This window comes from Falco peregrinus, chromosome 6 (genome assembly GCF_023634155.1).
Source record: "Falco peregrinus isolate bFalPer1 chromosome 6, bFalPer1.pri, whole genome shotgun sequence".
Taxonomy (NCBI): Eukaryota; Metazoa; Chordata; class Aves; order Falconiformes; family Falconidae; genus Falco; species Falco peregrinus.
The window spans coordinates 22,689,186-22,702,559 of NC_073726.1; the positions used below are offsets into that span (position 1 = coordinate 22,689,186).

The 13,374-nt window shown below is 44.2% G+C and overlaps 1 protein-coding gene across 1 annotated transcript in view; it reads right to left on the bottom strand.

The window, feature by feature from the left end:
* The window catches only part of COPG2 (COPI coat complex subunit gamma 2), a 24,433-nt gene extending 14,821 nt beyond the window's left edge, over nt 1–9,612 (bottom strand). Inside the window, exons 1-8 of the mRNA XM_005235330.4 lie at nt 9,458–9,612; nt 8,000–8,052; nt 7,171–7,251; nt 6,205–6,276; nt 4,972–5,051; nt 4,059–4,134; nt 2,356–2,448; nt 1,125–1,211 (exon numbers count right to left, since the gene is read on the bottom strand). Of these exons, the coding sequence (XP_005235387.1) occupies nt 1,125–1,211; nt 2,356–2,448; nt 4,059–4,134; nt 4,972–5,051; nt 6,205–6,276; nt 7,171–7,251; nt 8,000–8,052; nt 9,458–9,494 (579 nt within the window). The 5' untranslated portion in view covers nt 9,495–9,612. The remainder of the gene's footprint in view (nt 1–1,124; nt 1,212–2,355; nt 2,449–4,058; nt 4,135–4,971; nt 5,052–6,204; nt 6,277–7,170; nt 7,252–7,999; nt 8,053–9,457) is intronic.
* Between the last annotated feature and the right edge of the window lie 3,762 nt (nt 9,613–13,374).

Here is a 13,374-nt window from a genome sequence, read left to right on the forward strand (position 1 = left end):
CCTCCTCAGAGCTGCTCTCAATCCATTCTCCACCCAGCTTGTATTGACTCTGGGGGTTGCCCTGACCCAGGTGCAGGACCTTGCATTTAGCCTTGTTGAATTTCATGAGGGTTGCACGGGCCCACCTCTCAAGCCTCTCAAGGTCCCTCTGGACAGCATCCCTTCCCTCCTGCGTGTTGACAGCACCACTCAACCTGGCCTCACTGGCAAACTTGCTGAGGGTGCGCTCGATCCCACTGTCCATGTCACCAACAAAGATGTTGAACAGCACCAGTCATAGTACCAACCAACCCCAGAGAAACACTGTTTGCCACCAGTTTCCATTTAGACATTAGACATTGACAGCAACTCTTTATGTGGGACCATCCAGTCAATTCCCTATCCTCTGAGTGGTCCACCCATCAAACCCACGTCTCTCCAGCCAGCACTTATCCTTGAGGCATTTATGGTGAAAGTACAAAGGAGCATTTCCATTTACTTGCCAAGTGGTTTTGGTTGTTTTGGTGGGTTTTTTTCCGTAAGACTGATTAAGAGCAAGGCTTAATGAAGCTGCTAAATGGGCAAAAACAAAGCTAACTTTACAGGCTTGTTTCTGATTGTTAGACTGTAATGCTGACTGGACAGACTACTTTCATTTCCACAGCTGTTTGGAATATTTATGCAAAGATTTTCTTTGCAGGACAAATCACTGATAATTCAGGGTCATCTCTGTGGTCCTGTAGCAGCTGGCAAATTTTCTCAAGGCCAAGATGAGATCTGGTGTTCTAGGAGGCAGTGAGATAATTTCTTAAGCCTTTTGAAAACTCAGATTCAAAGCCCTTCTGCAACAACTACTGTGCAACAGTCAGCAGCATTCCAGCTGTCAGGTTAGTAAGGAAACAGCAGGGGACTGCACTAAAGAGCCAGCTCTTAATTAAGAATCTTGCACTGGGATCACAGAGAAACTCATGATTGTTCTGAAACAGCAGAGTTGTTTCCCTCCAGTTGCAATTCTTGTTTTTAAAAGAGTATTGGAAAAAGAAAGACCAGGTACGTTTTCTACAGTTACCTTAAGAACTCCCACAATACCATTAAAACCCTGTAGTGTGTTTAGAGCTCCTCAGGGCAGCCACCCTCAAACATACCTGCACCATGACGTTGTCACTAGAAGCTGCTTCTTGAGCTTCGTTGATCCACCGTTTGACTACGTCATAACTGATCTTCATCATATGCTGGAAGAAGCCACAATTTGAGACTGCAGACAAACTTAACATTAGAAGTACAGTGAAGACCTTAAGCCTTGTTCTCAGATTTTAAGTTTAAAGACTTCAAGACAATCTAGGGTGCTGCTGCATATTAAAGGTAACAAAGAGTAACTCCCAAATACACAGTTTGTATGGATGTGCTTGTTTGAATAAAGAGAAAATAACTCAGAGAGCTTTTGTTTATATTCAAACAGGACAGAAGACAATACTATGACAAGTCACCTGCCTACAGTTAGTCCAGCAGGAAGACTTCAATTGTAAGTATTAATACAGCCTTGTTTGCACCCTTGGGGTCCTAACAGAGTCTCTACTCCACCTCATCAGCTGGACCTCTTACCTCCTGCTCTGCCTTCTTGATCTATCAATGCAGCCAGTCTCTTAATCCTATGCACCTATAAACCATTGTTTTTCTTACATCTCAGTCTCAGACTACCATACTTCCACTTGTATTCTCCTCTTTAATAAAAATATTAACCTAATGAAATCTTTTCCAGCCTTTTCTCCTAAATAAGGGAGAGAAAAACAGACTGAACTTCTGTGCCTAGCCCTCTACTACATATTAGCAAAAATAACCTTGAATTGCAGTTTTATGATGGAAGCAATTTCATGGATTTGTTGTTTGCAAAGCACAAGGCAGACTGCTTTTATTGCCTGTTACAGAACTCACATGCTCTTTCAGTGTCATCAGTGCTAGTTCTTCCATGGCACAGAACAGGTTGTTTCTACTTACTCTCACCAAACCAATAAGCACTTTCACAGTCAGTGTGCTTGACTTATCGAAACAGACAAGACCCTACCCCAGAGAAATTAATGTTCTACACTAACTGCATAGAGATGCCTCAGAACTTTGCACTTAAAAGTTATTACAATTGATATATTCTAAAGTGACAGAACACTAACAAAGAAGTTTGAAAAGACAGAGTCAAACGAAACTCCACTGCTACTATTTCTTGTTTATTTTGTGATAAGGAGATGAAGAAGAGTCATATAAAAGGTGGAGGAGATTAAGAACAAAAAAAAAAAGGCCAGGCAAAAGGTACACATGCAGTTGACCAGCCTTCCCAGCGAAAACACAATGAGCACATTTACAGTAAACTGCTGCTTTACTTACCAAGGAAGATACCAATGCAGAACTAGACACACTGGGAACCTTGTCCACAATAGCTTGCTTCATGTATCTCTCAATGGCTTGTAGCATCGTACCCTATTGAAAGGGAAAGTGTTGATATTCCAGAGGCAGAACTTAAAAGCACTATAAGGCAAAAATAGAGAATCATAAAGTGGTTTCGGTTGGAAAGGACCTTAAAGATCATCTAGTTCCAACCCCCTTGCCAGGGGCACAGACACCTTCCACTAGATCAAGCTGCTCCAAGCCCTGTCCAACCTGACCTTGAACACTTCCAGGAATGGGGCAACCACAACTTCTCTGTGCAACCTGTGCCAGTGCCTCACCACCCTCACAGTAAAGAATTTCTTCCTAATATCTAATCTAAATCTGTCCTCTTTTACTTTAAAACCATTCCCCCTTGGTCTATCACTACAGGCCCTCTTAAATAGTCTGGCCCCGTCTTTCTTACAGGCTCCTTTTCAAGTGTTGAAAGGCCACTCTAACGTCTGCAGAGCAGTTCAGCAGCATCCCAGACTCTGGGGGAAGTCTCCTCCTCCTGCAGGTCCTTATTGTTGCAAGTTTCATTCTTCTGCATTACTGGCCCCTCTTCCTACTGTGTGTGCTGGTGGGAGAGTTTTTGGCTGTTTGGCTGTCAGTCTGCTGCAGGTTGTGCTTGGAACCAGCTATCTAACTCATTCTCAGACTCCCTGATGTTACACAGCCTTCTCAACTCATCCTGCAGCTCAGCCACCTGCTGCAGGAGGTTCTCCACCTGTGCGCACCTTTTGCAAGCACGTCTGATGCCTGCCCCTGCCGCAAGCAAAAGGTCCAGGTGCTTCCTGCAGTTTGCAGCCTGCACTGCACCCTCTTCCTTCAGCAACTCCATCTGGGTGGAGGCATTTGCCACCATTGGGGCAGATGGTGCAGACTGCCCAGCTGAAGCTGCAGGCTTTGCCATCAGAGGAGTGCCCACTGTTCTGCCATGAGGGTCAGGTAGGATGAGTGCCCTTGACCTGTGCAGATGGTCACAGAACCACAGCTGGTTGCTGGGTTATATGGACTTGAAGTCTCTCCACTTAGCCAGCAGCCTGTCCCTCCTTTAAGAGGCATCCTCCCTGCATGCTGGTTTGCTCGTCCTCTAGCACTCCCCAGGGCTGCTCTTTATGGGAGTGGAGGGTGGCCACTGTTACTTCTGGCCCTGTCTGTGCCTGGTCAGCTGCTCTTAAGCATGCTGCTGGCTCCTGGCAGGTCTCTGTACCTGCTTGGGGTTCCTCCAGCTCTGGAAACATGCCCACACCAGAACTGACAGCCTTGGCCAGATACTCAAAAAGCAAAGCATATTCACAGCATGATTCAAAAGGCTATCAGAAAAAAAAAAATCTTGAACTAATTCTGAGAACACATACTTCTGCAAGGGAGAGATGAGTATAAGCTGCCAACCCTGAAGGTTTAGTGACATGATCAAAGCCTAGAGAAAAGCAACCTCAGATTAGAAACCAGAAGGCAGGAGCTCTGGAGCTCTAACTCCATGTTTACAGTGCTACAGCTCCACAGAGTTCCTCACATGTGCAGAGGGCTTCAGAGCTGTCCTCCCTAAAGCAGCAGTTCCATTACTACTATAAGGATACACCCTGCAAGAGAGTAGTTTTTCCTGGTTTAAATACTATTACCATCTCTCCCTTAACAGTGATCTGATTTGTACTTACATCAGTGATCCTGCAGAGTGCTCTGATGGCTGGGCCTCGGTATACATCTTCCTTCCCTGTCATGTCTTTGGTCAAACTAAAATAATCAAAGACACCCTGTTAACCCTTCTTTAATATCAATGTCACACAAAGACCAAGACATTTACCTCATCTCATTTAGTGATTCTTCAAGTTGCTACCATGTGACTGCTAAGCTCTAGTATTGGCTAGAAAACTTCTTAATAATTAGCTATTTGAAAGTTATTAACATCAGTTTCTGGGGAAATACAAATCATTACAAAATGCACAGTCGATAATAATGCTTTGCCATAGGCCTGTTTCATTTAGCTCAGCCATTCTACTTCTTAGCAGCGTTGTTCTTTCTACAACATAAAATTTTTCGTTTAGATAATTGTGAAGCTTAGTTCGTTAAACAGCTTTTAAAAATATATAAAATAAAACAATCACTTAAGCACATGCCACAGATCTCATTTTTTGCTCTCGCAACAAATGTAATGTCTAATCTGTAGTAAAAAAAATTGGTAATTCAGCAGGCAGACTGAACTGAGCTTTTCACTGCTTTTCCCTAACTGCTCTGACAGCAAAATGAAACAGAAGTCACAGTCTAGGTTTTGAAAAAAACATCAAGCACCAACGATTTAAAAAAACCCACACCACCACAAGAAAACAAAGCAGAACCAATTGATAGACTGTAGGCAAGCCTCTTGCCATTTCAGAAAAGTGTTACAACACAGTAGGAAGAAACTAACACTTCATATGGTGACACATACTCTGTATCATGAAACAATTTGTTTTCCCTTGCTGTATCCTTTATAAAGCATAATTACAGAAAATCACAGCAGCTAAAACAAACACATTAAGATACAGCTAGCTGTTTCAGAGCTCTGATACTGTTTGCTGTAGGTTCTACTACCTGCTTGTGACAATGATGACGTCCTCTGAAATATTGGCCATCTCTTTGATAGTAAGGTAACACATTCTTCTAAGTGTTTGCTGTAAAAGTGCATTGCAGAAAGACATTAAACTCAATGGTTAATTATGAATAAACACTCCCTAAAAGTTCTAAAAGTTAAAGAAACTTGAAAGGTAAATATTTAAATTTGAAAGTTAAATAAACTTTTAAATAGGACACCCTCTTCCCCTCTTTACACAAAGTTATAAGCACACAAACAGAACTATGCTTGACAATTGGATAAGAGCCTTACTCCCTGTTACCAAACAAACCAGGAGAAGAATAAGAGATACATATCTTGTGAAACTATAAAACTAAAAGAATTAACCCACATTTTAATTTTGAAAGTAGTGATATATGTCTATATGCAGAAGCCTCACAATTATCAGTTAAAAGCTGTAAAAACAACTTCCTGTGATCTGTTATTGTAAAAGAAAAACAGAAATATGCAAAGAGCACTGACACTTTTAATTCTTTGAAAGTGAATGACATTTACATTAAAAAAAATTCTAAAATGTGGCTATGAGAAAGGTCCCAAACACTCTGTACTTCCAAAATTTTTATTCCACCTTTAAACAATGACACCTGCAACGTTCCTCAGCCAAATTTCTAAAATCTGAAGTTGCCAGTTCATTTTTAATAAAAATGAGTGAGACCCATCACATGACACATACCCCTCAGTTTTTACTCTCTGTGCAAAAGAGATCAGAGAAGAACTTTAATACTGGGTGAAGTCCAAAGTTTAATCCAGCATTTTTAGGATGTTCTCATCACTTGACTGCACCCTGATTCATTAATAGAGCAAGCTGTTCTACGGAATAGCAGTATTTGACCTACAGGCAACTTTAAAATTCTATTTTCAGTTAAGCATACGGTGATTATTTCCAAGTGTAGAAACAGTCATAAAATTACAATGATTTGTATATTAAGGCTTTCTGTCATTATTCACATTCTTTACAATAATTCCACTCGGGGGAAAAAAAACCACTAGCAAAACCAACCCGTAGAAGTAACCATATGTTATTATTCAATCATTTGTTTCCAAACCATGAATTGCCTTCAGCAAGTACTCTGCATGCAGAGCTTGTTCTCTGAAGTACTTGCCTCTCACATCCCAATATCCAGCTGTTTTGTAGTTACTGCAAATCCAGACAAAAGCAGGGAGGCAGCAAGTTGTAAACACTAGGTACTTACATCATTAGACTGAAATAATCTGGTCATTGCAAAAAAAGCTTCTGTGGCTTCAGTGGTTCCAAAATGTTCACCCTGAAAATAGCATATAAAAAATGAGGGAAAAACCACCACCGTTATTCAGCTGCCTCTACCTTTCAGCCCTCATTTATAATACCTTCCCACACACCAAGAATATTTTTTTGAGACTTTTTCTCATGTTAGAAACCATCCCTCCCTCATTTCGTGTTTCCTGGGGAGTACATGGCCAGTTTACCATTATTATCTACTTGATATCAACATAAATGCCATCCCAATGCGACAGTGATAGAATAGTTTGTCAAGGAGCCTGTGTTCCCTCTTTTGACATTAGTGTGTCCGCAGTTGTTTTTGTGTCGTGTTTGTTAACTAGAAGGATCCCCTTGCTTAAAAGGAATCTGCTTAAAGATCACTGGTGCTAATTAAGACTGAACAGCATAGGTCCCTCCTAACTGATCGTAACTCCTGTTAAACACTGCCTGACATGCAGGAAACCTGATCTATGCGGATACTTAAAGAAAATCTCCTTCCTTATCACACTTCCAATGTCTCCCCAAAGAAAAAGACTTTCCACTTCATCACTTCCTTCCTGAGCTCTTACCTCACCTCAGTTATTCCTACTTCAGCTAGGCAAACACAAGCGGCTTTTTAATTACATGGTGCTGCAGTGATCACAGACCAAGCAGCAGCTCTCACTTGGCACTCAGGGGAGAAAAAAAAGAAAAAAAAAAAAAAAAAGTCTTAAAAGCTTCAGTGACATCTCATTCACCTTAGCGGCAAAGTCAGAGGAGAGCACACAATATCACAGCATAAAAACTCCATTTCTGATCTCCTTAAAAGCTACCTCCCAAGTCTGACAGGAAGAGGTATAAAACTTCTTTCACACTGGAAGTTGTTAGAAAGCAGGTTCAGGAATGTTCATTCTGGCTGGGAAGAAATCATAACAGTTACCTGGTTCAGCAAGTAAAGTATCTTGGTAAGGATGTGCAGGCATCTTCGTGGATTTATGGGGGTCTCATTAAAGATACGTGCCTACAAACACAGCATAAATACTGTCTTACAGTATAGCCCAACAATAATAATTTCTCTTTCACCATAAAAAATAAAGCAATTTGTTTTCAATCAGGTAGCTTATAATTTTTTTCATTCTAAAAATGTGTCCCGGAGAATATACTCTTGTTGTTCCACTCATGCATGTTTAGTTTGCTGGCTGGACAGCAATTTGAACAAAAGACAACAACTTGGTATACCATCTGGAACTAGCAAAAATACTTCAAAATAAAAGCATAACAACTTAATTATTTCCATAGCACCTGTGGCCCAAAGACTATTTAGCACTAGTCTGTAGGAACACAAAACTGAAACTATTAAGTTCCTACTTACAGTTCTTTGTACCCACAAAAAATCCCCATTATTTAACCACATGTTCATCTCACCACTTGCAATCATTCCTGGAGTACACAAAGAGAAGCAGGAAAACCTGTTACACAGTATGTTGAACAAGCATTGGAAAACATGTCACCTCTTCAGAAAAAGCACCCTGAGATGCTGTATGTCTACATGGAAGGCAGAACCCACAAGTAACCTAATTACTATACATTAACCCCTTATGGAGTAACTTCATGTGGACTTAATTCACATACCCTGTGGTTTGAAATTAACTAAATTAATTTAGCCATTCATGTTTACCAAGAGTTGTACTGTAAACCTTCCTTAAGCTTCTAACACTGCCTAAAGGAAAAAAAAAATATATCCAGCATTATACTACGATTACTCATACCTCCTGAAGCACAGCACTCTTCTCCAAATGCTGAAAAGGATTAGAGCCACTACCTGAGGAACAAATGAGACATGTCAGTTGAGGAAATGCATTCTTCACAAAAACCAGCAGAATTGAACATGCTGGAACTGCCCCTAAACGTTACAAAAACACCTCACTGCTACAGTGACATACTTCTTGGAATAACTCATGTTCTCCACCAAGAGCTCTGAATCCACTTTCTTAAATTGTATGTTCACAGTTACAGAAAAAAAAAAAGAAAAGGAAGGGAGCACTTTCAGCACAGCTGGAACATGAGGATGAAGAAAGATGTTTACAAGTAAATTTGCCTTAATACTGCCTTTACATAACATTATTTACTCTTTATCTTTTCCCGCTCCCATTTTTATTCCTTCAGGCACAGAAAGCACTGAAAGTATCAGGACAGAGCTGCTGGCCAGAATCTGAAACAGAAGTATATAAATCAATGCACCACTAAAACAAGCTACTCGGCAAACTCCACAAACAGTCTGGCTGCTGCACATCACAATAGTGCTAACACTAGACTATCTCCATACTGTAACTTTGCAGCCTTCTAACAGTCCAGATCCCAGATTTTTTGGAGATGGCACATTTCTGTCAGCAGCATACAGAGGAGACCAACCTTCTAATCCACATTCATAGTGGAACTGCCACTCAAAACCACCATACAGACATATAAATCCCTCCAAACCCTCACTACTGCTACTGGCCCTTTTCTCCCAGCAGTAACTCAATTCGTTTATTCTTCAAGTTCTCACATCGCAAGCAGAAGGAAAGCGAGAATGAAACTAACTCAACCCAGCTGGGCACATCTTGTGGCTCAGAAGACCTTTGAGCAACAGCAACATAAAATTCAAGACGGCACCAGTTACTACAGGCAACCTGAACTTAGTTTCCAGCGAAAACGCGCAGATGATGGCTTCATTCACATCTGTACCTAACGTGATGGGTTTTTTCCCGCCCGCCGAGTACCTGAACGCCTCTGCTCACGGCACAGTCCGAATGGCACAAGGTCCGTGTGTGGGACCGGCTGCCGCCCTGCTGCCAGGCTGAGATGCGGCCCCCAGTCCAGCCCAGCTCCTCCCCACCACGGCGGGGGCGGGAAGAGACCGCCCGCTGCAGCCCGAGTGTTGAGAGGAACCGGATTCCCTTCAAGCACCGCCTCAGGGCCCGGGGCGGGCCCTGCAGCCCGCGGACCGTCCAGAAGGGCCGCGGCAGGATCCGAAGGAGGCCGAGGCACCAGCAAGCAGGCGGGACCTCCCTCCTCAGCGGCCGTTACCCCCCTTCACCTCAGCGGCCGCTACTCCCTCACCTCAGCGGCCGCTACAGGCCGCGGAGCGCGCTGGGCGCCTAACGATGGCTCCCCGCAGGGCCGTACCGCTACGCCCGCCCCTGGGCCCGCCTCCGGCTCCCTCCCTGCCGCCGCCAGCCCCGTACCAGACTCCTCATCCTTCTTATCAAACTTCTTAATCATGTCGCCGCCGATCGCCCCCCTCCCTCAGAGCTGCACGGCCGCGGGAGTTCCCGCCGGAAGATCCGCCTCCCCCGCACCCTCTACCATCTCATTGAGCTGCAGGACTGTCATTCAACCCCCTACGCACTTGGGGCCGCGGGGCGCCTTCCGTCTATACAAGCCCCGCCCCCTCTCCCGCCCAGGGGCGGGGCCGAGGCGGGCCGGCGTGCGGACACGTCTTAAAGGGGTTGCACCGCCATTTTGTGAAGGCGCGTTTAGCCTCCGCTGACGGGTCTGGCGCCGGCCGGCCGACCAGCAGAGCTAAGGGGAGGCGAGGCGCCGCGCCTTTGCCCAGACGCTGCGGTGTTTCAGCAGCAATGGCGGTGTCTTCCTGCAGTGCCCTGAGAAGGCCACTGCTTCCCTTCTCCCTGTCCCTTGTAAAAATAATAGAACTAAAAAGGAGCTGTTGGAAGTTATTAATGCCTCAAACAAGGTCTTCCTGAAAAGATGGGATGCAAGCAGCCTCCTTCAGAGTGACGGGGCCCCTGAAACCCCCCAGAGGGGATGTGGGTCACCCACCCTGGCACCACTCCCCACAGCAATGGACAGCCTGCGAGGCACTGGAGGGGTTTGCTGGGTGGTGGGTGCTGCTGAACCACCGAGCGGCTGCTGCCTGCACTGGGAGCCATCGCTGCGGGACACGGGTGACACCGTGGTCTGAAAAAGGGGCGAGAGGGACAAGGGCTCTGGCAGGCAGGTTGCCATCTCACCTTGTGGCTGGGCCAACACCGAAGCACAGGCCGTTCCTCAGCGAGGAATGCTTGAGAATGCTCCAGCATGGCCAAGTTCCATGTAGTGGCAGCTTCGGGTGTGTTATTTGGGCACAATTCCAGGCCAGTTACAGAGCTGGCTCCTGACTACCTCAAATGTCTGCCCCGTGAAGTGGCTGAGGGCTACCATGGCTTTAGTGTGCCCCTTCTCACACTCATGGTGTTGCCTTACAGGTGGAAAATCTTCACATTGAAAGAGTTAAGACCCCAAACTCAAGGAAGGTGTTTCAAGTACCTTAGAGAGTTAGTTCAACAAAAGAGGCTCATGGTGGTTGTAAGATAAGGGATGGGTATAAGGTAAGGGGGGACCTGGGTAATCCCATGATAGACAACTCCATTTTGAGAAGGGATACACAGGACCACAGAGATAAGAAAGTTACAATGACTACGGAATTAAACTCTATAACTCGAAAGTTATAAAGTAGGTATGTTTATTGTGCGCAGATGCACGGGGGGTTGCTCCTCCACAAGCGTGTGTGCCCGAAGTGATGAACCATCTCACATTTATACAATAAAACAAATGAATATTCAATTAATGCCTATACATATTCATTACCTAAACCTGCTTACTCCCTTCATATGTTAATTAGCTTACCAGTCCTTTGCCTAGAATGTGGTGGTCTTGCAGGTTTGTAGGTGATTCATGTCCTTGCGACCATCTGATCTTCTCCAGCAAGAAGACTTAGCACTCCCTTCCTCTAGATAACATTGGAATGTCTCTCATCCTTTTCTCATCCTTTTTATAAATAGCCCCTTTGTTAGAGGAAGAAGGGTAGGTGTCTCCTCAAATCTGTGTGGCTGTGTGACCAGACACCACACCCATGACCAGTCACCATACCCACATTCCTGAGCAGACATATACAATCACCATCGATGTCCATTGTCCCCCAATTTCACACTATTTCTCCATATCAACAAGAGAATGGCAACAATAGCCTCAAAGGGTATGGTCTGCTGGTCCCAGAACTGAGTTTGGGCAGAAGTAAAGGTCAATCAGTGGTGCAGTGAAGAAGATTACAAGCCTTCATCTGAAGATCCTGATGACCACCCAAAGACCACCAGGGAAGACTGTATGCAGACCAGACATTTGGAGTTCCAGGAATTCTCGTGTATATGTGAATGAGTTCTTGGAAATCTTATGAATATGTATAACTTTGTGGTATATAGTCTCTAAAAGTTTACCAGATTGTTGGAGCATTTATGGTGGAGCTATCCCCAGTGCTACCCTAGCACTGGAATGAAGAATACCTTACCTAGTAACGGTTTGCTGTTATTTAATTTAATTATATCGGACTCCTTACCCAGCCACACCTAGCTTCCCACTTCGGTGACGTTAGAAAGCAAGGGGGTTTGGCTGCTGCTGATCTTTGTATCAACATCAAAAATTATGATCTGTTGGGTTGAGATGGAGATAGAGAGTGCTTGGCAGGTGTTACTAGTGAGTATTATCACAGGTACTTTTTGGAGTATTTCAAGCTCTGAAATTCTTTGGAGAAGAGGGAGAAAACTCCCATGTCCTCCTGGGTAACTGGAGCAGGGAATTTCTGCTGCATCTTAGATTAGCACTGCTCATGAGCCAAATATTTTCCTCTCCCTCTAAAATCCCTGTGGCTGCAGCTTCTTCATAGAGGAGGCCTTGGAAAGACTGGTCCTGGCACCATGCTGCTGGCAGTATAGAGCAACACCCAGCACCTTGTGAGTTTGAGTGGCTGGAGTTTTCTGTTTTTTCTTCTGCCAAGAGGCAAGGGCCAACCCTGGCACCTGCCTGCTGCTCTCTTCCCTCAGTCCGAGAGGCAAAGAGATGCTTTCCTTTAAGAGGATTTCATCAACAAGGCTTTTCTTCATGCTCTGCCTAATACTCTGAGGACTCAGCCTCATTAACTTTCTACATGCAGATGGAAGAAGCTGCCATGTCCCTTTGCTCAACACTCCTACAGACCGTGGTTTTCAACAGAGGATCTTCTGAGTTTAGTTGCTTCAGAGATGATTTCTTTGGCTATGGGTCCACCTGCTCCTCTTAGTATAAAATGAGAAGCCCAGCTCTTGTCAAAAATATTGAGGGAGTGTATCAGGTCTTGGGATTGAAAATGAAGCAGTATCAAACATGGACCTTGGCATTTACAAAGCGGAGAAGTGGAGAGCCCTGTGTAAAGGGAAGAGCTGTACTGTAGATCAGGTGGGACAGGGGGGCTCTGATAATTGCAACGTTAAGGTCTGGATGCTAAATTAGTTTGATATAAATTAGGGGAAGAGGCTAAGAGGAGGCAGCAACACTGAAACAGAGGGTGGAAGAAAAGAAGAAATAAAAGGCAGTGAGTATGGAATTAGTTGTCCCAGTAAAGCATACACAATGGCATGTCCTGCTTTACCTCACTTGTGCTTGTGCTTGTGCCTCATCATCTGGGAAGTGCAGGCCCACATGTCCATATAAAAGTTTAGCTCAATAACTTGCAAATAGATGTCAAGCTGGTGTAGCTTCTTCAGATGTACAAAGCTTTAGCTGTTACACAGTGGTCTTAAATGGTGACCAGTTACATAAGGAATTATATGTATGGGTTCCTGCTGCTGAATATGTGCAGGGTGAATTACCATACAGTTTAGGATGACTACAGCTGCCAGAGAAGCTTTTATTCGGGGGCTGAGAGGTGTCTACTCACAACGATTACCCCATCTCTGCAAACATTAAAGGCCAGGTTGGATGGGGCTTTGAACACCCTAATCTAGTTGACAATGTCCCTGCTCATTGCAGGGGGAGGTTGGACTAGATGTCCTTTAAAGGTCATTTCTATTACACAAACTATTCTATGATTCCATGATTGCAGCTTTGCCACAGATGGAGATGGAGAATGACCAGTGGATTTTTAAAGATCTTGTAAAGAGAGTGGCTTGCAGTAGGCTGGAAAAATATTTTATCTTATTATGCATTATTACCTGTGGACTGGGGTGGAGGGTGCCAATGCTGTGTCTCACCTTCCCCACACCCTCTGGTCCTCCTCCTACAGCTACCCAAGAAATTAAACATTGGTTTCTGTTTGCTTCTGACTTAACAAAATCTGTGCAGTAGGTGATGG